Source organism: Manis pentadactyla, chromosome 4 (genome assembly GCF_030020395.1).
Source record: "Manis pentadactyla isolate mManPen7 chromosome 4, mManPen7.hap1, whole genome shotgun sequence".
Classification (NCBI taxonomy): domain Eukaryota; kingdom Metazoa; phylum Chordata; class Mammalia; order Pholidota; family Manidae; genus Manis; species Manis pentadactyla.
This window is the reverse complement of record NC_080022.1, coordinates 55,585,959-55,611,719: the sequence shown is the minus strand read 5'-3', so window position 1 is coordinate 55,611,719 and position 25,761 is coordinate 55,585,959. Positions and strand designations below refer to the sequence as shown.

General features: G+C 35.1%; 1 protein-coding gene across 6 annotated transcripts in view; it reads left to right on the top strand.

The window, feature by feature from the left end:
* DNAI4 (dynein axonemal intermediate chain 4) overlaps nucleotides 1–25,761 on the top strand; it is a 110,961-nt gene that overhangs the window by 20,858 nt on the left and 64,342 nt on the right. For 4 of the 6 annotated variants that reach the window (XM_057500302.1, XM_057500301.1, XM_057500300.1 and 1 more), the window contains 2 exons: nucleotides 6,901–7,057; nucleotides 9,751–9,890. The exons of the other annotated variants lie outside the window; for them this stretch is intronic. In XM_057500302.1, the coding sequence (XP_057356285.1) occupies nucleotides 6,901–7,057; nucleotides 9,751–9,890 (297 nt within the window). The remainder of the gene's footprint in view (nucleotides 1–6,900; nucleotides 7,058–9,750; nucleotides 9,891–25,761) is intronic. 6 annotated transcript variants of the gene reach the window in all.

Genomic DNA, 25,761 nt, shown 5'->3' with positions numbered 1-25,761 from the left:
GTGCTGATAAATGTTAAACTTCCTGCTCTGCAGTTAGGAAAGCCCTGATTTGTAGCACTTGACAATTTCCAGGTGCAAATATTTTCCATACAGCAGATTTCAAGCTACTAACATGAAAGTTTTGAATGGAAAGTTGAGAAGAGATGCTTAAGTGGCACATTATTATTCAGTATTATCACAGATACAATAAATTTAAATAACTGCTAGAGTTTAGATAATAGTAAAATTTAATAACATAGTTAGGAAGTGATGAATCTTGAATACTTACTTTGTTTTTAATGTGATTTATTTAATTGTAAGTTTATATAAATTAATTTTGAAAAATTACTATATTTAACAATTGGCTCACAAAATCGCTGAAAGTGTAATGATTGGTTCCTACAAGTTGGTGCAAGCCTGCTCTAACAAACTTCTGGATATAAATATATTTTTAAATTTCCTATGTGATTCTAATGTGTAACACTTTTCTAAATTAGTATTAAAAACACTGATGCCCAGGTCTTATGTCCAGAATGCTGATTTAATTACTGTGGGATGAAGCTTGAGTATCAAAATTTTTTAAAGCTTTCCCTGTGATAAGAAATTTGCAGTAGACATTGAGAACCTCTTCTTTATAGAAGTTCTCAAAAGTTTGGTTTCCAAACCAGTAGTAGTATCAGCATGACCTAAGAATTTGTTGAAAATACAAATTTTAGGCCCCAAACCCAGACCTACTCTGGGGGTGGATATTCAGTTTCATTTCAACATATAGAGCATGGATATCAATATTCCTGTCTTATAACAAGAAAAACTTGGGTAAACTGAAAACTAACAACTTTTCTTGGACCAAGTAGAGAACTGAATGGACAGGTCAAGCTCTAAAAATCTGGAGAGACAGGTAGTCTGGAGAAATACAGCTCTCAAGATTTGCTTGCGATAGAATGGGAACAAACACATCAATGATTATGTGCATGTATTTCTGGAGGATGAGTGAGTGCTTACTCATATGAGAGAAAGAAATTCCTTGGGGAAACAGTCATGGACCTTCATGAGGGGTTCATTCTAAGAATCCACCAAATTTTCTCAGTGAGAATCGGAAAGATATTAGTGGCTTTGATAGGGAAGGAAAGGAGTAGACCATTAAACCCTCCCAGACTCTTTGCCCTAACCAAAGCCTATCCTCCAGCAGAAAATAAAATTTGCCAGAGAATAATTTAGAAACTGTATCCCATTTGGGGAAAGGGAATTCTACCCTAGTACCAGTCTTTCTCACCTAAGGGGGAAATAAAGAACAGAGAAAAGGGTTTTAAGGAATTAGATTGAGAATGCTGCACCCAGGGAAGGGGAAAGGTGACAAAAAGTAAGAAAGTAATACCATTGGAGTAGGAACAGAAATATTTGTGAACACAACTCTAAAACAGAGGTCCACTGAAAGACTGAGATTTAGTTGGATTATAGAATATTTCCCTTCTCCCAATCCCTATCACTATACCAACAAGCCTGCAGGATAATAGTACTGGATCACAGCTGAAAGACCTGCAAGACACAGGCTTTCTCTAAGGAGCAGAGCTTCAAAGAAGAGTCCCAAAGCCAAGAGGGGACACAAAAACAAGGACAACAGTATAAAATTTGTAGAAGTAAATATCAGAAAAAATATCAGTGTGATCTTGGGTTTGGTGATAAGATGTTACATATGACACCAAAAGCATAATCCATGCAAGGGAAAATGGATAAATTGGAGTTTTTAAAATTTTTTTAATTGCTCTGTGAAAGATAGTGTTAAGTGAATGAAAAGAAAAGTCATAGGCTGAGAGATATTTGCAAATCACATATATGATAAAGAACTAGTATCACAATATATAAAAAACTCTTAAAATTCAACAATTAAGCAACTCAATTAAAAAGCAAGCAAAAGATTAGAACAAAGACTTTACCAAACAAGATATACATATGGCAGTTGAGCATATGTAAACATGCTTAGCTTTATTTGTTATTAGGAAAACACAGATTAAGACAATATCATGCATACCCATTAAAATGTCTGAAGCCCAAAAACGTAACAATACCAATTGCTGATAAGGATATGGAACAATAGAAACTCTTAGTTATTGCTGATGGTTATGTAAATGGCACAGTAACTTTGAAACATAGTATAGCAATTTCTTATAAAGCTAAATATATTATTACCATACAATCCAACAGCTCTGGTCCTAAGTATTTATTCAACTGATTTGAAAACTTACATCCACACAAAAATCTGCACTCAAATGTTTCTAGCAACTTAATCATACTCACAAAAACTTGGAAACAACCAAGATGTCCTTCAGCAGGTGAAATGATAAATGAACAATGGTATACCCATACAATAGAATATTATTCAACAATATAAAAAAATGAGCTATAAGTCTACACAAAAATATGGGTGAATGTTAAATACTGTTAAGTCAAAAAGTCTGAAAAGGCTAGTATGTAGCATTACATGATTCCATTTTTATATTCTAGAAAATGCAAAAATACAAAAACAAAATTTTTCTGTTGTTAGGGACTTGGAGAGCTTAGGGGGTTGAATAGCGGAGGCACAATAGATTTATTAGGATAGTGAAACTATTCTGTAGGATACTGTAGTGGTGGATATATGACATTATGCATTTATCAACATACACAGAATTTTACAACACAAAAAGTGAACTTTAATATATGTACATTTAATTTTTTTAAACAAGTACAATTAAGAAATCAGAGGACCCTTCAATGGAATACAGACTATCACATAAGACTCCAACTGCCTTGCAAATGTATGACATAATTTCATTATTCAAAAGTTGGGGTGAAGGGAAGTATAGACCTATATAATGTTGAAATTGAGTGGATGCGAAAAGATTAAAAACATGGAACTGCACCTGAACCCTGTACTCTAGATAATAAAGTCTTTTTCTATGGGGGTATGGGCTAATAATTCATAACCATTGTCTGTGTATGCCAAGATTAAACATGTAAATAAATAGAAGGCAGGTGGTAGGAACCAAGTTTCTCATTGTTCAGTTGGGGGCGGCGCTATAATTTCAATGTGGCAGTGGGTGAAAATCAGAAACATTAATATGAGCTCATGTTTACTTAATATAGGTACAGATTAATATGTGTATGTTGATATAGATATATATGTATACAAGGATTAGTATAGACACAAATACTTCCTAGCTCTCTGCTGAGAAGGCCTAGAAACAACAACATCCCAGTAGCAACAAGCATACCCAGTGCCCAGATTTTGGTTTCTAATACCATTCTCCAGTAAAAGGAACCAGGGATCTTTGGAGAAATGACTGATTGTAGGACTGGAGCAAAGAATATAAAAAACAAATCAAGTGCTAAACAGATGCTAAAACCTCCCACAAAACTGCAATAAAAAATGAGGGTGTATGTGACAGGGATTCAGCAACCAACAGAAAAGCTCCCAATAGTCAAAGGTAGACTAATTTCAACAACAAAATAAATTGTATGATACTGGATTACAATGCAAAGTATACAGTAAATATCCATGAGTCCATATTGATACAAATAATGATTGAATAAATAAGTAATAGGAATAATTGACCAATCCCCAGTACAAAAGAATTCCAAATAATTTATGTATATATCCCTTTCTCAAGAAGGTGGAGATTAACTCCCCATACCATTTAAGTGTGGGCTTTGCATATTGACTACTTCCAAAAGAGTGCTGGGTATAGAGAGGGAGGAGAAGAGTATCTTTAGACCTGAGAAACTTGACACACAGTACTTCAGGTCAAGGTTAACATCATCAGTGGTAAGTCATATTGATAGCATGTACCCTTGATATGATATAAGAACAATATTTTGCCTCTGTAGTCTTCCTCCCAGAAATCCATTAGCACCTTTCTAACATCATGCAAACCCCAATTGAAGTTTGCATTTATACAAAATACCTGATCAGTACTCCTCAAAACTTAAGATCTTCAAAAACAAGGGAAGTCTGAAAAACTTCTGCAGTCTAGGGAAGCCTAAGGAGGCACCATGACTAAGTATAATATATCTTGAATGAGATTGTAGAGCAGAAAAAGACATTAGTTAAAAACTAAGGAAATTGGGATAAAATGTGGACTTTTGATAATAATGAAATATCAATATTGGCTTATTAGTCATCATAAATGTACCATAAGAATTTTAACAGTAAGAAAAACTGGGTAAAAGGTATTCAGGAACTCTTTGTAATATTCTTGCAGATTTCCTATATATGTAAAACTATTCTAAAATAAAAAGTTTATTAAATGTTTAAAAAAATGGGGGTGGCTCCCAGCAATCTTTACTTTAACAAGCTCCCTGGGTGTTTCTGTTGTATGGTGAAGTTTGAGAACCATCACATTACTGTATAACCAAAAGAAGGTTTTTATGGTTAGAAAAACTGAAAAACTAGTTTTAATTGTAAGATAGGGGCCAAAAAGCATCTTATATACCGATTGTGTCTGGATGGTCTCAGTAAACAAATGAATAAGTAATAGTTACCTTTACATGAATTTTTAGTCTCTTGATTTGTATATAATCCATTTGTGAGGAGGGGTGAGAATAAAATGCTTCTGTGACTCAGTTGTAATTGAATCATACTAATTGTAGTTTAAGTACAGGCCAAAGAAGCCTTCATAGATTGCTGGCTACTGGGGTCTTCAAAGGTAGCCAAATAATGGCATCCCTTTTCCCCCACACAGTTCTAAATTTATTTTTCAATTAATATGGGTAGATATGATAGATTGGAGCCAAAATACCACATTAGGGATAAAGGCATGCTCTTAAACTCCCAAATTTGACAGACCTATTCACCCATTCACTAAAGGATCTAGAGCACCCCACCTCAAGCCTACCCCAGTCCTCCCAAGGGGCATCATGAGTAAAGGTGTGGAGAGGAGCAAAGATTGTCATACTGAAACTCTGTCCTGGGAGAACCATGAGGAGTGTAGATTTTTTTCTGTCTGTCACTTGCAGTAAATAGGAGCAGGTAAGGCAGATTGATGTTTGTGATGCTTTTTCAGGTAGAGAGATGTGTAGTCAAGATCTAGCTTAAGGCCAGTTTAGAGTTAGTGGATCTGACCCATGAAATAGATTCCATAAGTAAACAGTAGAGTTTGAGGCAGTTTCTCAATATATATCAAATTCAAACAACATTCAAGCAGTGGTTGATACAGTGATGAAGGCAAAAATCCTATTTGCCATCCTAGGGCTTTGCCTATAAGTGGTAGTTCTTCTGCCATTAAGTACAAGATTGACTGGACTATTACTTTTTTCCACCATAATAGGTATCTGAGATGTTACCATATTAGGTTCAATATATATAATACATCAAATGTAAGATCATTTGTTTTTATAATTAGCTTATCTGTGCCACAATGCTACTTTGGAGTGTGTGTGTATATGTGTGTGTATGTATATATAAAATACTTAATCATAAATGAAGATCTGGTGACCTAAAAGAAAGTTTTAGAGAATCAAGAGCCTACATTTCTAGTCTCAAAACTGCCAATACTCCTGTGTAGCTTTTAACTTCTCACTTAACATCTCTGTTTCTCATTTTCTTCATTAATAAACTGAATAGTTTGGACTAGATGTACTTCAAACTGTCCATGTAGATCATTTATTTACTTTTTCACTGATCCTATATCTAGCCTACCAAGATTTTTATATATAAATCATATCTTCCCTTTTATTTTAAATTTATTGCACAAATAGTAAAAATTAAAGAATATTTTTTAAAGAATAATCATCCAAATACTGTAAAAGATTAGCAGTTTAAATTTTCTGACATTGCCCATGTATATAAGCATTTTACATTGTTATAACCATACTGTAGGTTCTATTTAAACCATTTTGTCACTTAACATTTTATCACAAACATATTTTCCTAAATTTTTATTATTATGCTTAATTACTATTTGTATTTGTAAGTGAATATTCTATAATTTACTTAGCCATTCCAAATATTGATGATTGGTTTATGGAATTAGTAACTTGTATTTTCTTTTTAGTTTATAAGGTAGGCATTTTTTTCAGGCCCTGGTCCTTTTTAAGAGGAGACTGAACCTTAGTTTCTGAAAAATGTATATTCTTAAGTCTTATTTTCCTAAAGCTATTCAAGCTTTGCCCATCCCAAAGCCTCATGGATCCCTGTTCCATATTCTTGTTTTTAACTGAAAACAATCAACTCTAACCTATATACCTCATCATGGTTCTTTATTACCCATACAACCAAGTCCAAATTACCCCAGCCCTGAAATTCTGTCCTCAGCAAAATTTTTTAAGGACCTTAAACCTCTGACTCATCTAAAGGCTTGAGGCTAACCCTTTGCAATATATTATTTGCATGAATATTGAACCTATTTTATCCCTATATTTAACTAGAATTTCCACTGGAGACAAGCTCTTCGGGAAGATGATTAGAAGTGGGCTGTAATCTAAATTGAAAGATTAACTGATTAGATTAATTTATCAGATCAAATGAAAAAAAGGCCAAACAAAGAATGAAAGGTTGTTGTAGGGATAGACTAGAAATTAACTACAGGACTCAAAGAGAGGTTGCATACTATGTCCTGGAAATACTTTTGCCCATATCTTTTTAGGCAGTATGAATAGTCACCCAGGTCTCCCTGTGAATAGTATGGGATAGATATAATAGGATACCCTTGGAGTTATGATTATAAATATGGGACTGGAGTAGGCTGATATATCAGCAATGGAGGCTGTTTATGGGCTATAAAATCCAGTTTCGCTTCAGCGGGATTGAATAGACTACATTTCACAATATGGCCTGTTCCTTGACCATATAAAGTCATCTGCAATGTGTGACCTATCCTGACGTTGTGGTAAAATAAGCTAAAAATAACAAGTAGTAAATGATTTTTAATAAGTTATATATTTTAGATTTAAAAGCTATGAGGACAACCCCTGGAAAAATTGTAACAAAAGAAGACCTGGGAAAGATTATAGAGATAATACTCACAGAGACGGAAACACTGACTTTTTTAAACCTACCAACAGTCATGGTTTCTGTAGAATCTGAAGAAGCTGAGAAAGTAAGGTATGTATGGCTAAATTTTCTATATTGCTTCTGGAATTTAAATCCTAAGTCAGAGGTTCTTATCCTTCTTTTGGTCCTTAGGGATTTCTGGATAAACACCACTGGTGTATATACTCTGAAATTTTAAAGTTATATATGTGCCTTGTGAAATTACATGTAAAGTGTTTATGTTGTATGTACTTTTTTTGTGGAGAAAGAAAGAACCCATAGCTTTACCATAAGCAGATGAACTATTAAGTCAAATAATAAAACAAAGAAAGAAAGCTTTCAAGTCAGTATAAGTTTTAATAATTTTTTTCTTTTCTGCATATATAAGTTATTTTCATTTTAAAAAGATAGGACTGACATTTTTGTATTCAAAACATCAGGGAAATAAATGTTATTATAGCATATTTTTGTTTCTCTCTATTAAAGACTAAATAGATCATTAGTTTTTGCCTCGTGTATTTTAAAGCTCTGTTGTTAGGCACATATACCTTAAGAATTGTTATGTCTCTTTAGAGAGTTGACCCCTTTATCGTTATGTAGTGCCCCTCCTGATCTCTGATATTTGCTTGCTCTGAAGTCTGCTCTGTCTGAGCAGTATAGCTCAGTATAGCTTAGTATAGCTACTGTAAATAGATTATTAATATAGTTATACAGGTTAGCTTCAAATATAATTTGAATAGAATTCACACTACTAAAAAAATCTATCACTATAACAATTTTTAGGGTATTAGTCTTACCCAAATATAAAATATTGTAGAATTGTTTGGACTATAGAATACAGTTCAGTTATATCCTGAAAGCTTGTAAGATATAAGGGAAAGCTCCTAGACTAGAAAAAGAAAGGAAAAAACAACAAAGGGATAGGTAAGTGATCTGAAATCAGAGAGGGAGAGATTCTGGAAGCAAATGTTAATTTTAGCACATGTATCTAGAGTCCACCAATATATCTTGAATCCCCTACAAGTTGAGACTGCTGAAAGAGAAGTTCTTGTAAAGCTAAGACCCTTAGAAGGATCTTGATGATTAAGTAGTTCCAGGTCCGTAGGGTCTCCTAGCTACTAACAGAAGCAAACACAAATAATCTCTGGAGGAAAGCGTATTCCATTTAAGCTCTTAAGATTCCCTCAAATTGAGTTTGGTAATAATACACCAAACCAGTAAAGAAACAAGCCATTATGAATGAGAATTAAAAGAAATAACAAACCCTAGATCTAGACAGACCATGAGGACTATAGATAATGATATTATTAGATACAGAATATAAAATATATGTGAAATGCTTAAATGAAGGAGTTAAAACATGGTTCATATTAAGAAACTATCAAAATGATGACTCATATTTGGAAAAACATCTGAAAAGAACTTTCAAGTATGTTTATATAATTGTTGAAATTAAACATTGATTTAATTGTTCAAATTAAAAAGTAAACATTAAATTTAAACAAGACATAGCTGAATATAGATTTAATAAATTGGCACACAGCTCTGGATAAGTTATATAAAAAATAAAGTTTGGAAAGAAAAATGAGATGTAAAGCATGAAAGACTAAAGGTCTAACATACATCTAACCAGTTCAAGAAAGGCAAAATAGAAAGAATGGAGATGTTCTATTCAAAGAGAGTGGATAAGGATGTCCCCGAACTTTGGAAGACACCATTCCACAGAAGTAGGAATAAAAAAAGAAATCCACAAAAGAGGAATGGACTCAGTGCATTGTACTGATACTCCAGAATACCAAGTACTAAAGAAGATACTAAAAACAGACAAAAAAAAAAAAAAAGGACAGAAAGAACCCATCATCTACAGAGAAACAAACTAACAGGATTATTAGGGATAAAAAATGTGACTACTTCATAATCATAGGAAGATACACTAATTCAAAACTTGAATACTAATACAATAACCTCAAAATAAAATTGGAACCTTGATAAGTATCCTTTTTATTAAAGCAGGAGATTTAAATGTAACCTCTCTTAATTATCAATAGGTCAACCAGATAAAAAATTAGCATAGGTACAGAAAATTTGAACCAAAAATTTAATTTAGTGATCATATATATATAGAACTTGGAACTTAGCGATTAGAGAACACATACTCTTTTCAAGAGTGGAACACAATTTGGAACATTTATAAAAATCATCTACTTACAAGGACATGAAACAAGGTTTCAAAAATTTCAGACATGTTATCATACAAGCCAAATTCTCTGACCACAAGTGTAATGAAGTTAAAAAATTAATAACATAAATCTCAACTAAAACATAGACATATTCACATGCACATTTGGAAATTAAAAAGTACATTTTTCTAAATTTCTCATGAATCAAAAAAGAAATCATTGTGGAAATTCAAAAAATAATCAGAAGTAAACAATCGTGAAAAAATACATACTTATAGAATGACCCAAATGTAGTACTTTGAGGGAAGCTTATAACTTTAAGTGTCTATATCAAAGTTCATAAAACCAGTGAGGAGATTGTGCTAGCATATAGTTGATGGGCACTGAAAGCAGTAGGGAGGTTGGGAGGTATATAAAAGAGTCCTTTGGTGAAAGTATAATGCATTCTTTTCCTGTGGAATTTTTGAACTCTTACTCTTTGATGTTATCCACATTAAAGAGGGTAATTTTAGGAAAAAGCATAATATGAAGAGATGATATGTATGGTAATAATTTATATTAATGAGTATACCTCATTTTTTATAGTCGAAGAAACAAGAATTATGAGAACCTTTGTAGAAATAGGTTAGGCAATGACTTATATGTTGAAAGGATGATGCAAACTATTAATGGAGCACCAAAGAATAAAGATGTTCAATGTGACAAAATCATAAAGGAAGACAAAGGTATTTATATTTTATTCTCATTGATAAACTACTATATTTGAATATATATTCTTTGAGTCTGTTGATTAACAAATAAATGTTGAAATATACAAAGTAAAGATAGAAATAATTTGGCCAAATCACAACTGTGGCTGGGATTATTGTGATCTGCAACTTTCAGAAGTTGACAAATAAGTTATCAAGTAATAAATACAGATATAGAAAATCTGAATAACATAATTATCAATCTTGATTTGTATATAAACTATATCATAGAACTTTGTACTCTTGAAATGTTTATGAAACATTTATAGAAACTGATTGTTTACTGCATCACAAAGAATTTTAACCACAACTAATAAAATTTAAAATGTGCAGGACACTATTTTAGGCCTTTCATATATATTAACTAGTTTAATTCCCACAACAATCCTACTACCATTCTCCATTTTATAGAGGTAGAAACAGAAAAACAGAAGTTAGCTAACTTACCTCAGATCTACACAGGTAGTATGACAGACAATAATACTGCCAGACAGTCTGGTTTTAGAGCCTGTGCTTTTAACACTTACTATCTTTCAATGTTTATAAATTAACAACCCTGAGAGCATTGCATAGCCAAAAATCTTCTGAGGTGTGGCCAAAGGGGTAATTAAAAGAAGGGTTAAAATCGTAATGGCTTTTATTACTCAGCAAAACTGTAATTTAGGTCTTTAAAAAGATTAAAATAGGTAGACTTCCATAAAGTGGGCAAACAATAGACAAACTTCCAAAAATAGACAAATAAAGAATGAAATCTTGCCATGTAAGACAACATGGGTGAACCCAGAGGGTATTATGCTGAGTGAAATAAGTTAGACAGAGAAATATAAATACCATATGATTTCACTTATATGTGGAATCTAAAAAACAAAACAAATGAGTGAACAAACAAACAAAACAGAAATAGACTCATAAACACTAGAACAGACTGGTGGTTGTCATAGGGGTGAGGTCTGTGGGGATGGGTAAAATAAGGGGATAAAGAGATACAAAATTCTAATTATAAAATAAATTAGTCATAGGGATGAAAGTACAGCATAAGGAATATGGTCAACAATACTGTAATGTCTTTATATGCTGGCAGATGGTAGTTACGTTTTTCATGGGTGAACATTTTATAATGTATATAACTGTTGGATCACTACTATATTGAAGCCAATATAATACTTATATAACTATATTTCAATGAAAAATAATAAAATTAAAAAGAAAAAACAAAAATCCCATAAAATGAGCAAGTGCTAAAACAAAAAAAGGGCAATTTATAACTAGTAGGAAAACTTTGTGGCATCTTTACTTGCTCTTGCCCTGCTTCCTTCCCCAGTGTGGTGGTGGCCTTAAAGACAGTAGCCTGCCTTCCCAGTGGGAGACCCTGGTCTCTGGCACCAGAGGGAACAGAGCAGATGTAATTCTCCAGGAATTTGGTTTGTCTGTTTTAACGAGTCTTGGGGCTACTTGTTTTATTTTGGGTAATTCAGAACTCTCTCAGGTGGTAAAGCAGCTGTGCATAGTGTACTCTTCAAAAGTATTGTAAAGCATATTAACAACTCACCTCTGCTTGAGGCAAGAAAATATAACTGAGTCAAACACATTGAAAGCCTGGGAGAAAACACTAGGGGGAGAGTTTCTTGAGGAAATTAAGTATTGAAAAAGGTGTGTGCATACAAGAGAATTTAGAAAGTCATGAGCATGCCTAGGGCAGGATGGGTGCTCAGAAAAGATCTGAAAATATCCTAAACTTTCAGTTCTGCTGATCTCTAGGCCCAGTAGCAGGAAGTGAAGGCTAGGGTGTAGTTGTAAATAGCCTGGCTAAGCACTGAAGTATCCCAACACAGATCCAATTTGCAAAGACTGGGAAAGGTTGTTATTTTTTTCCCTTTTCTTTCTTTGTTCCTTTCTTTTTCTTCTCTCTCTCTCTGTATTTCAGTCCCTCCATCCCTCCCCCTCTCTCCTCTGAGGAGCAATAGAATCCAGGTGTTAAAGGAAATCTCTGTCAGGACACTAGCTGATCAAAAGCTAAGAAACAAACACTTCTGTGATGATACATGACAAAGAATACAGACTTTCTAAGCATAGTTTAGAAAAAAATCACTAAGCAAACAACTACCATTCACAGCAAACTATAAAACAAACACTGAGGAGCAGGAAGAATTTGATTTCCAGAGTTACCACTTTATTATATTCAAAATGTTTATTTTCAAAAAAAGTTACAAAAGATACAAAGAATGTATGGCCCATTCAAAGAAGATATTAATTAACAAAAACTCTCCCTGAGGAAGTACACACATTGGATTTCTTGGCAAAGACTTTAGATCAATTGTAGTAAACATGCTCATAAAGCTAAGGGAAACTATGAAGCTAATAAATGAATTCAGAAAAAGTTGCAGAATACAAAATCAACACAAAATTCAGTTGTATTTCTGTACACTACCAATCCAAAAAAGAAATTAGGGATATAATTGCATTTATGATAGAATCAAAAATAATTCTATACCTAGGGATGAATTTAACCAAGGAGGTGAGAGATTTGTACATAGGTAACTATAAAACAATCCTGAAAAAGAAAAGATCTAAGTAAGTGGAAAGACATCTTGTGTTTATGAATCAAAAGACTTAATATTGTTGTGAATACTACTTAAAACAATCTACAGCTTCAACACAATGCCTATCAAAACCGCCAAAGAATTTTTTGCAGAAATATAAAAAAATCATCCCAAAGTGTATGTGGAATATCAAGGGACCCCCAAATAGCCAAAACAATCTCAAAAAATAACAAGTTAGATGCTCATACTACCTGATTTGACAACTTGCTATTAAAGTTATAGTGATCAAAATAGGGTAGTACCAGCATAAACACAGATATATAGAGACCAAAAGAACAGAAAAGAAAGCCCTGAAATAAACCCTTACATATATGGTCAAATGATTTTTGATAAAGGTGCCAAGGCCATTAAATGGAGAAAAAAATATTCTTTTCAACAAATGGTCCTGGGACAACTGGATAGCTACATGCAAAAGAATAAAATTGGGACTCGTACCTCATAACATACACAAAAATTAAAGTGGATTCATCAATAATGTAAATATAAGAGCTAAAATGATAAAATCCTGAGATGAAAACACTGGAGTAAATATTTTTGTTCTTTCCTTTGACAATGGATTCTTAGATACGATATTCAAAGCATAAAGAACAAAAGCAAAAAAATAGTTAAATTGGGCTTCATCAAAATTAAAACATTTCTGCATTAAAGAACATTATCAAAAAAGTCAAAGGACAACCTACATAATGGGAGAAAATATTTTCAAATCCTCTCTGATAAAAGTCTAGTGTCTGGAATATATAAGGAACTCATAATCCAAGAACAAAAGACAAGCAACACAATGAAAAAATGGGTGTAGAGTTTAGACATTTCTCCAAACAAATGGCCAAGAAGTACATGAAAATGTGTTCAATGTCATTAATCATTAGAGAAATGCAAATCAAAACCACAAGTTTTGAAAGAAAGGCTATAATTAAAAACAGAGAATAACAAGTGTTGACAAGGATGTTGAGAAATTGGAGCCCTCATACCCTCATACATGGGAATGTAAAATGATACAGCTGCTGTGGAAAATAGTTTGGTAGTTCCTCAAACAATTAAACATAGAATCACCATATGAACAAGCTATTCCACTCACAGGTATATACCCCAAAGAGTTGAAAACAGGTACTCAAATACACATACACACATGTTCATGGCAGCAGTATTTACCATAGTCAAAAAGTGGAAACAATTGAAATGTCCACCAATGGATGAATGGATAAACAAAATGTGTAAATATATACAGTGAAATATTGTGCAGTCATAAAAAGGAATCAGCACAGATACATGCTCTGAACAACTTTCCCTCTTCTCCTGGAAGGTATAAAAATTTTCTTTTTGGAGAGGACAAAATAGAGACTCTTTAGCTTCACAGTGACTTCTCTGAAAATTTCTTCTTTCTTTGGAAAGCTCCCAGAACATAGGTGCCAGACTCTTAGCCACTCATTATCTGGATGTATCACAGATTACTTATCCATTCAGTTACTGAAAGTCATCTTGATTACTTCCAAGTTTTGGCAGTTATCAATAATATTTCTGTAGACATGACTTTTCAACTACTTTGGGCAAATACCAAGATGCACAATTGCTGGATCATATGGTAACAGTATTTTTAATTTTGTAAGAAACAGCCAAACTGTCTTCCAAAATAGCTATACCATTTTACATTCCCACTAACCATGTGGGAGATTTCCTTTTGCTCCACATCCTCACTAGCATTTTGTGTTGTCAGTGTTCCAGATTTTGACCATTCTAATAGGTGTGCAGTAGTATCTCATTGTTTTAATTTGTATTTCCATGGTGATATGTGGTGGGGAACATATTTTCATATACTGATTTGCAATATGTATATCTTTGGTGAGATATGTGTGAAGTTCTTTGGGCTATTTTTATATTGGATTTTTTTTCTTATTAATGAGTTTTGAGTGATATTTTTACATTTTGGATAACAGTCCATATTAGATATATCTTTAGCAAATGATTTCTTCCAGTATGTGGCTTGCCATTCTCTTGGCATTGCCTTTCATAGAGCAGACATTTTTAATTTAATGAAGTCAAGGTTATCAATTTTTGCTTCAATGATTGTACCTTTGTTGTATCTAAAAAGTCATCACCATACCCAAAGTCATTTAGGTTTTCTCCTGTGTTAGGAGTTTTATGGCTTTACTTTTTAATTTTAAGTCTATAATCAATTTTGAGCTAATTTTTGTGAAAGATATAACATCTGTGTCTAGACTTGTTTTGTATGTGGATGTCCAGTTCCACCACCATTTGTTGGAGAGACTTTCTTTACTCCATTGTATTTGCTTAATTGTCAAAATTAATTGACTATATTCATGTGGGCCTATTTCTGGAATCTCTCTTCTTTCTCATTGGTCTAGTTGTCCATTCTTTCAGCAATATCACACTGTCTTGATTACCATAGCTTTATAATAAGTCTTTAAACTGGATAGTGTTAGTCCTCCAACTTTCTTCAATTTTGTGTTGGGTATTCTGGGTCTTTTGCCTCTCTGTATGAACTTTAGAGTCAATTGTCATTATCTACAAAATAACTTCCTGGGCTTTGACTGAGATTGCATTGATGTAAGATCAATTTGGAAAGAACTGACATCTTGACCATATTAAATCTTCTTATCCATGAACATGGAATATCTTTCCATTTATTTAGTTCTTTCATTTTGTTCATCATAGTTTTATAATTTTTCCTCATAGATTTTGTATATATTTTGTTAGATTTCTACCTATTTTATTTTTTGGGGTGTGAATATAAATTGTATTATCTTAATTTTCAAATTACACTTGTTCATTGCTAGCATATAGGAAAGGGATTTACTTTTGTATATTAACCTTGTATCCTGCAACCTTGCTATAGTCACCTATTAGTTCAAGGAGTTTTTGTTGATTCAGATTTTTCTCTATAAGGTAACATGTCATCTGCAAATAAAGATAGTTTTATTTCTTCCTTGCCAATTTCCTTTTCTTGTGTTATTCATTAACTTGGATTTTCAGTATGATGTTGAAAAGGAGTCATGAGAAGAAACAGTCTTACCTTGTTCCTGATCTAGTGGGAAAGCTTCCAGTTTCTCACCATTAAATATGTTTGCTGTAGGTTTTTTTTTTTTTTGTATTGATATTTTTTATTATGTCGGTGTAGCTTTTGTGAAAAGAGAAAACACATACATACATAGGCTGTTGCAGTAATAAATAACATTACAGTTTTATTTTCCCAATTAATTCTTTTTATTTATTTATTTATTTATTTGTTTGTTTGTTTGTTTGTTTGTTTATTTATTTATTTATTTTTGTGAGGGCATCTCTCATATTTATTGATCAAATGGTTGTTAACGACAATAAAATTCTGTATAGGGGAGTCAATGCTCAATGCACAATCATTAATACACCCCAAGCCTAATTTTCGTCAGTCTCCAGTCTTCTGAGGCATAACAAACAAGTTCTTACATGTAGAACAAATTCTTACATAATGAATAAGTTACATAGTGAACAGTACAAGGGCAGTCATCACAGAAACTTTCAGTTTTGCTCATGCATTATGAACTATAAACAGTCAGTTCAAATATGAATACTCATTTGGTTTTTATACTTGATTTATATGTGGATACCACATTTCTCTCTTTATTATTATTATTTTTAATAAAATGCTGAAGTGGTAGGTAGATACAAGATAAAGGTAGAAAACATAGTTTAGTGTTGTAAGAGAGCAAATGTACATGATCAGGTGTGTGCCTGTAGACTATGTGTTAATCCAAGCTAGACAAGGGCAATAAAACATCCACGTATGCAGAAGATTTCTCTCAGAACAGGAGGGGTGAGGTTCTAAGCCTCACCTCTGTTGATCCCCAATTTCTCACCTGATGGCACCCTGCGACTGTGCCTGTCTTAGGTTGTTCCTCCCTTGAGGAATCTTACCTGTCTCTGGCTAACCAGTCATCTTCCGGGGCCATACAGGGAAATGTAAAGTTGGTAAGTGAGAGAGAAGCCTTACTGTTTGAAAAGGTTAGCTTTTTACTTCTTTGCATATTTATGCCCTGTGGCTTCTATGCCCAGCATTTGTCTTGAGGTATCTTTACCACTTGGAAGAATTATGATACTCGGTAAATTTGATATGAGGCACGAATTCTATTTAAGGGTTGTAATTAGGAAGGAAGAAGAAAAGCTATAGAAGTAGCAGGCAGAAGCAAACATGGGAAGATTGATTATTTCTTTGACATATCTTCTTGTAGAGTAACTTCAGCATGTATAGGTTTTAAACTACTAATTAAATTGCGCACACACATTAACATAATAGGAGTATAGTTACATAACCAAAGCATACCTGTAATAACCAGCAATCTCCAGTGAAACCAAGAAAACCAGTTAGGCACCTTAGGCATTTGTGAAAACTTATCTATGATATGGTGGATATTGTCCAACTGAACTTGAACAGTCTGAGAGAAATCAGACAAATTAAAACAACCCATTCCTGGGGAATGTTCACATCCCTTATGTTCTTTTAACAGTAAATAGTCTGTAGTTGTAAGATTTTGGAGCGCTACAATTTGCACTTCTCCTAATTCTTGGTTGAGTTCCAACAGTATAGATCCAGTCAAATTTGTTGTTTTACTGTATGCACAGGCCAGCTTAGATATCTCCTTCCTCATTCCCATGGCAAGTCCAGGAGCTGGTGGGATGAGTGCATCTACAGCTGTAGCAGTGCGTGGATTGTTGTTGGGGTTTTTTGATGATCATCTTCTGGCATAAGTCTTCCAGAGAGTGCTGATGTTGGAAGTTCTCTTTCATATCGTATCTTAGTTCATTTTCGGGGTAGCCCAATTAGGCTTTGATCTTCTGTATAAATGCAAACAGACCCTTTGCCTACACTTTTATATGCCCTTTATACCCTTGTGTAGAACTCATTGGAGGTTACCACACAGGAACTGCCCTTTTTTTTTTTTCTTTTTTGGTATCACTAATCTACACTTACATGACGAATATTATGTTTACTAGGCTCTCCCCTATACCAGGTCTCCCCTATAAACCCCTTTACAGTCACTGTCTATCAGCATAGCAATATGTTATAGAATCACTACTTGCCTTCTCTGTGTTGTACAGCCCTCCCTTTTCTCCTACCCCCCCATGCATGTTAATCTTAATACCCTCCTACTTCTCCCCCCCCTTATCCCTCCCTACCTACACATCCTCCCCAGTCCCTTTCCCTTTGGTACCTGTTAGTCCATTCTTGAGTTCTGTGATTCTGGTGCTGTTTTGTTCCTTCAGTTTTTCCTTTGTTCTTATATTCCACAGATAAGTGAAATCATTTGGTATTTCTCTTTCTCCGCTTGGCTTGTTTCACTGAGCATAATACCCTCCAGCTCCATCCATGTTGTTGCAAATGATTGGATTTGCCCTTTTCTTATGGTTGAGTAGTATTCCATTGTGTATATGTACCACATCTTCTTTATCCATTCATCTATCAATGGACATTTAGGTTGCTTCCAATTCTTGGCTATTGTAAATAGTGCTGCGATAAACATAGGGGTGCATCTGTCTTTCTCAAACTTGATTGCTGTGTTCTTAGGGTAAATTCCTAGGAGTGGAATTCCTGGGTCAAATGGTAAGTCTGTTTTGAGCATTTTGATGTACCTCCATACTGCTTTCCACAATGGTTGAACTAACTTACATTCCCACCAGCAGTGTAGGAGGGTTCCCCTTTCTCCACAGCCTCGCCAACATTTGTTGTTGTTTGTCTTTTGGATGGCAGCCATCCTTACTGGTGTGAGATGATACCTCATTGTAGTTTTAATTTGCATTTCTCTGATAATTAGCGATGTGGAGCATCTTTTCATGTGTCTGTTGGCCATCTGTATTTCTTTTTTGGAGAACTGTCTGTTCAGTTCCTCTGCCCATTTTTTAATTGGGTTATTTGTTTTTTGTTTGTTGAGGCGTGTGAGCTCTTTATATATTCTGGATGTCAAGCCTTTATCAGATGTGTCATTTTCAAATATATTCTCCCATACTGTAGGGATCCTTTTTGTTCTATTGATGGTGTCTTTTGCTGTACAGAAGCTTTTCAGCTTAATATAGTCCCACTTGTTCATTTTTGCTGTTGTTTTCCTTGCCCGGGGAGATATGTTCAAGAAGAGGTCACTCATGTTTATGTCTAAGAGGTTTTTGCCTATGTTTTCTTCCAAGAGTTTAATGGTTTCATGGCTTACATTCAGGTCTTTGATCCATTTTGAGTTTACTTTTGTATATGGGGTTAGACAATGGTCCAGTTTCATTCTCCTACATGTAGCTGTCCAGTTTTGCCAGCACCACCTGTTGAAGAGACTGTCATTTTGCCATTGTATGTCCATGGCTCCTTTATCAAATATTAATTGACCATATATGTCTGGGTTAATGTCTGGATTCTCTAGTCTGTTCCATTGGTCTGTGGCTCTGCTCTTGTGCCAGTACCAAATTGTCTTGATTACTATGGCTTTATAGTAGAGCTTGAAGTTGGGGAGTGAGATCCCCCCTATTTTATTCTTCTTTCTCAGGATTGCTTTGGCTATTCGGGGTCTTTGGTGTTTCCATATGAATTTTTGAACTATTTGTTCCAGTTGATTGAAGAATGTTGCTGGTAGTTTCATAGGGATTGCATCAAATCTGTATATTGCTTTGGGCAGGATGGCCATTTTGACGATATTAATTCTTCCTAGCCACGAGCATGGGATGAGTTTCCATCTGTTAGTGTCCCCTTTAATTTCTCTTAAGAGTGACTTGTAGTTTTCAGAGTATAAGTCTTTCACTTCTTTGGTTAGGTTTATTCCTAGGTATTTTATTTTTTTTGATGCAATTGTGAATGGAGTTGTTTTCCTGATTTCTCTTTCTGTTGGTTCGTTGTTAGTATATAGGAAAGCCACAGATTTCTGTGTGTTGATTTTGTATCCTGCAACTTTGCTGTATTCCGATATCAGTTCTAGTAGTTTTGGGGTGGAGTCTTTAGGGTTTTTTATGTACAGTATCATGTCATCTGCAAATAGTGACAGTTTAACTTCTTCTTTACCAATCTGGATTCCTTGTATTTCTTTATTTTGTCTGATTGCCGTGGCTAGGACCTCCAGTACTATGTTAAATAACAGTGGAGAGAGTGGGCATCCCTGTCTAGTTCCCGATCTCAGCGGAAATGCTTTCAGCTTCTCGCTGTTCAATATAATGTTGGCTGTGGGTTTATCATAGATGGCCTTTATTATGTTGAGGTACTTGTCCTCTATTCCCATTTTGCTGAGAGTTTTTAACATGAATGGATGTTGAACTTTGTCAAATGCTTTTTCAGCATCTATGGAGATGATCATGTGGTTTTTGTCTTTCTTTTTGTTGATGTGGTGGATGATGTTGATGGACTTTCGAATGTTGTACCATCCTTCCATCCCTGGGATGAATCCCACTTGGTCATGGTGTATGATCCTTTTGATGTATTTTTGAATTCGGTTTGCTAATATTTTGTTGAGTATTTTTTTATCTACATTCATCAGGGATATTGGTCTGTAGTTTTCTTTTTTGGTGGGGTCTTTGCCTGGTTTTGGTATTAGGGTGATGTTAGCTTCATAGAATGAGTTTGGGAGTATCCCCTCCTCCTCTATTTTTTGGAAAACTTTAAGGAGAATGGGTATTATGTCTTCCCTGTATGTCTGATAAAATTCCGAGGTAAATCCATCTGGCCCGGGGGTTTTGTTCTTTGGTAGTTTTTTGATTACCGCTTCAATTTCGTTGCTGGTAATTGGTCTGTTTAGATTTTCTGTTTCTTCCTGGGTCAATCTTGGAAGGTTGTATTTTTCTAGGAAGTTGTCCATTTCTCCTAGGTTTCCCAGCTTGTTAGCATATAGGTTTTCATAGTAGTCTCCAATAATTCTTTGCATTTCCGTGGGGTCTGTCGTGATTTTTCCTTTCTCGTTTCTGATACTGTTGATTTGTGTTGACTCTCTTTTCTTCTTAATAAGTCTGGCTAGAGGCTTATCTATTTTGTTTATTTTCTCGAAGAACCAGCTCTTGGTTTCATTGATTTTTGCTATTGTTTTATTCTTCTCAATTTTATTTATTTCTTCTCTGATCTTTATTATGTCCCTCCTTCTGCTGACCTTAGGCCTCATCTGTTCTTCTTTTTCCAATTTCGATAATTGTGACATTAGACCATTCATTTGGGATTGCTCTTCCTTTTTTAAATATGCTTGGATTGCTATATACTTTCCTCTTAAGACTGCTTTTGCTGTGTCCCACAGAAGTTGGGGCTTAGTGTTGTTGTCATTTGTTTCCATATATTGCTGGATCTCCATTTTGATTTGGTCATTGATCTATTGATTATTTAGGAGCGTGTTGTTAAGCCTCCATGTGTTTGTGAGCCTCTTTGCTTTCTTTGTACAGTTTATTTCTAGTTTTATGCCTTTGTGGTCTGAAAAGTTGGTTGGTAGGATTTCAATCTTTTGGAATTTTCTGAGGCTCTTTTTGTGGCCTAGTATGTGGTCTATTCTGGAGAATGTTCCATGTGCACTTGAGAAGAATGTATATCCCGCTGCTTTTGGATGTAGAGTTCTATAGATGTCTATTAGGTCCATCTGCTCTACTGTGTTGTTCAGTGCTTCTGTGTCCTTACTTATTTTCTGCCCGGTGGATCTATCCTTTGGGGTGAGTGGTGTGTTGAAGTCTCCTAGAATGAATGCATTGCAGTCTATATTCCCCTTTAGTTCTGTTAGTATTTGTTTCACATATGCTGGTGCTCCTGTGTTGGGTGCATATATATTTAGAATGGTTATATCCTCTTGTTTGACTGAACCCTTTATCATTATGTAGTGTCCTTCTTTATCTCTCGTTACTTTCTTTGTTTTGAAGTCTATTTTGTCTGATATTAGTACTGCAACCCCTGCATTCTTCTCTCTGTCGTTTGCTTGAAATATGTTTTTCCATCCCTTGACTTTTAGTCTGTACATGTCTTTGGGTTTGAGGTGAGTTTCTTGTAAGCAGCATATAGATGGGTCTTGCTTTTTTATCCATTCTGTTACTCTGTGTCTTTTGATTGGTGCATTCAACCCATTAACATTTAGGGTGACTATTGAAAGATATGTACTTATTGCCATTGCAGGCTTTAAATTCGTGGTTACCAAAGGTTCAAGGTTAGCCTCTTTAGTATCTTACTGCCTAACTTAGCTCACTTATTGTGCTGTTATATACACTGTCTGGAGATTCTTTTCTTCTCTCCCTTCTTGTTCCTCCTCCTCGATTCTTCATATGTTGGGTGTTTTGTGCTGTGCTCTTTCTAGGAGTGCACCCATCTAGAGCAGTCCCTGTAAGATGTTCTGTAGAGGTGGTTTGTGGAAAGCAAATTCCCTCAGCTTTTGTTTGTCTGGGAATTGTTTAATCCCACCATCATATTTGAATGATAGTCGTGCTGGATACAGTATCCTTGGTTCAAGGCCCTTCTGTTTCATTGTATTAAATATATCATGCCATTCTCTTCTGGCCTGTAGGGTTTCTGTTGAGAAATCTGACGTTAGCCTAATGGGCTTCCCTTTATAGGTGACCTTTTTCTCTCTAGCTGCCTTTAACACTCTTTCCTTGTTCTTGATCTTTGCCATTTTAATTATTATGTGTCTTGGTGTTGTCCTTCTTGGATCCTTTCTGTTGGGGGTTCTGTATATTTCCGTGGTCTGTTCGATTACTTCCTCCCCCAGTGTGGGGAAGTTTTCAGCAATTATTTCTTCTAAGATAGTTTCCATCTCTTTTCCTCTCTCTTCTTCTTCTGGGACCCCTATAATACAGATATTGTTCCTTTTGGATTGGTCACACAGTTCTCTTAATATTGTTTCATTCCTGGAGATCCTTTTGTCTCTCTCTATGTCAGCTTCTATGCGTTCCTGTTCTCTGATTTCAATTCCATCAATGGCCTCTTGCATTCTATCCATTCTGCTTATAAACCCTTCCAGAGTTTGTTTCATTTCTGCGATCTCCTTTCTGGCATCTGTGATCTCCTTCCAGACTTCATCCCATTTCTCTTGCGTATTTCTCTGCATCTCTGTCAGCATGTTTATGATTGTTATTTTAAATTCTTTTTCAGGAAGACTGGTTAGGTCTGTTTCCTTCTCTGGTGTTGTCTCTGTGATCTTTGTCTGCCTGTAGCTTTGCCTTTTCATGGTGATAGGAATAGTCTGCAGAACTGGGACGAGTGTCGGCTGGAAGGACTTCCTTTCTTGTTGGTTTGTGGCCCTCCTCTCCTGGGAGAACAGCGACCTCTAGTGGCTTGTGCTGCGCAGCTGCGCACAGACAGGATTTCTGCTTCCTCCCCTTTTGCTATGGAGTTAATCTTCGCTGTTGCTGTGGGCGTGGCCTGGCTTGGGCAGCTACTCCAAAATGGTGGAGTCACGTTGGAGGGGGAGCGGCCTGGAGGCTATTTATCTCCGTAAGGGGCCTCCCTGCTCCCTGCAGCCCAGGGGTTAGGGTGCCCAGTGATCTCCGGATTCCCTACCTCTGGATTAAGTGACCCGCCCTGTCCCTTTAAGACTTCCAAAAAGCACCCGCCAAAACAAAACAAAACAACGACCACCAAAAAAAAAAAAAAAAAAAAAATTTTTAAATAAAAAAAAAAAAAAGGTGTTCGTTCGTTTTTCTTTATTCTCCAGTGCCAGCCTCAGGCCTCTGCTCACCGGTCTTTCTGCCCTGTTTCCCTAGTATTGGGGTCCCTATCCCTTTCAGACTTCCAAAAAGCGCTCGCCAAAACAAAACAGCAAAAAAGCAAAAAAAAAATGGTCGCGCACTTTTCTTATGTCCTCTGACACCCGGCCTCCAGTGCCCGCTCACTGTTCTTGCTGCCCTGTTTTCCCAGTATCGAGGGCCCTGCACTCTGGCCCGGATGGCTGGGGCTGGGTGTTCGGCAGTCCTGGGCTCCGTCTCCCTCCCGCTCTGCCTGCTCTTCTCCCTCCGGGAGCTGGGGGGGAGGGGCGCTCGGCTCCCGCCTGGCCGGGGCTTGTATCTTACCCCCTTCGCGATGCGCTGGGTTCTCTCAGGTGCGGATGTGGTCTGGATATTGTCCTGTGTCCTCTGATCTTTATTCTAGGAAGGGTTGTCTTTGTTATATTTTCATAGATATATGTTGTTTTGGGAGGAGATTTCCGCTGCTCTACTCACGCCGCCATCTTCCACCCCTCCCCCCTGCTGTAGGTTTTTGTAGATGTTACTTATCAAGTTGAGGAAGTTCCCTTCTATTCCTAGTTTACCAGTGCTATATCATGAATGGGTGGTAGATTTTTGTCAAATGCTTTTCTGTATCTGTTTATATGATTATGTGATTTTCTTTAGCCTGTTGTTTTGGTGAATTGTGTTAATTATTTTTTGAAAACTAGCTTTGCATACCTGTGGTAAACTCCACTTGACTGTTGTGTATACTTCTTTTTATACATTTTTGGATTTGATTTGCTACTATTTTGTTGAACATAGTTGCATCTATATACATAAGAGCTGTTAGTCTGCCATTTTCTTTTTTCTAATGTCATTGTCTGTTTTTGAGATTAGAGTAATGCTGGCCTCAAAGGAGGAGTCATGAAGTATTCCCTCTGTTTCTATCCATTGAAAGAGATTGTGAAGAATTGGCATAATTTCCTTGCTAAATGACTGTCAGAATTCACCAGTGAATCACTCCATCTGGCCCTACTGCTTTCTGTTTTGGAAGGTTATTAGTTAATCAATTAATTTTTTAAATTAAATTTCTTTAATTGATATAGGTCTTCAGATTATTTCTTCTTGTGTGAATTTTGGCAGATTGTATCTTTCAAGGAATTAGTTCATTTCGTCAAGGTTATCAAATTTGCAGGCATACAGTTGTTCATAGTATTCCTTTGTTATCCTTTTAATGTCAATGAGATATGTAATGTTCCTCTTCATTTATATGATGTTAGTAATTTTTTTCGTAGTTATCCTGGCTAGAGGCTTACTGATTTTATTGATCTTTTCAAATAATCAGCTTTTGGTGTCATTGATTTTCTCTTTTGATATCCTGTTTGCAATTTTATTGATTTCTGTTCTAATTTTTTTTTATTTTATTTTTAAATTGACATATATAACACTATATTAGTTTCAGAAATACAACATAATGATTAGATATTTGTGCATATTGTGAAGTGATCACCACAAAAAGTCTAGTTAATATCCATCACCATACATAGTTACACAAATTTTTTTTCTTGTGATGGGAACTTTCAAGATCTACTCCTTTAGCAACTGTTAAATGTACAGTAGGGTATTACTATCTATAGGCACCGTACTGTGTATTACATCCCCAGGACTTATTTATATATGGAAGTATATACTTTTTAACCCACTTCACCCATTGTGCCCATCCCCACCCCCTTCCTCTCATGACAACCAATCTGTTCTCTGTATTCCTGAGCTTAGGTTTTTGTTTTTTCTTGTTTGTTTGTTTTCCAGTTTTCACATATAAATGTGATCATGTAGTATTTGTCTTTTTCTGACTTATTTCACTTAGCATAATGCCTTCAAGGTCCATCCATGTTGTTGCAAATGGCAAGATTTTCTTATTTTTCATGGTCAAATAATATCCCATTTTATATATATATATATGTGTGTGGGGGGGGTGTATCTACATCTGTATCTATCTATCTATCTATCTATCTATCTATCTATCTATCTATATATATATATGTTTATATACATAAATACAAGTTGTGTAAATAATTTAGATATAGACCAAGTAAATATTAGATTCTTAGGGATCAATAAAAAAACATATTCTTCCTTGTCTGCTTTTGGATGAAATTGAAAGAAATTCAGGAGTCAGAGAAATGGAAATCAAATAGTACCTTTATTACTGATAAAGTTAATTGGAAAATGTAGCCTTAAATCTTCAGCTAAATGGACTTAGTATTTTTTCCCTTCAGCATAAATACTACCAACAGTAATTGGCATGGCCAAATACAGACCTCCTCTGTAAGGGTGAGAACAGACCAAAATGCATGCTTTCTTCAAGTAAACAGCCCTAACAAAAGAATACAGAGGTGGCTGAGCTGCAATTTGCTCTCCTAAACTTTCCTAAACAAGGATTAGTCATTGTTTTTTCCCTGGCAATAAGTGAATGAGGGACATAAAGAGTTCAGAAGTGTTAATTTAGCTCAAGTTCCTTCTGTAAAGAAACACAAAAAATGAGGGAACACCTAATAGTATACATATAGTTATTTATGATTAAAGAGGCATTTCAAATAAATGGATAATTCAGTAAGTATATTAGT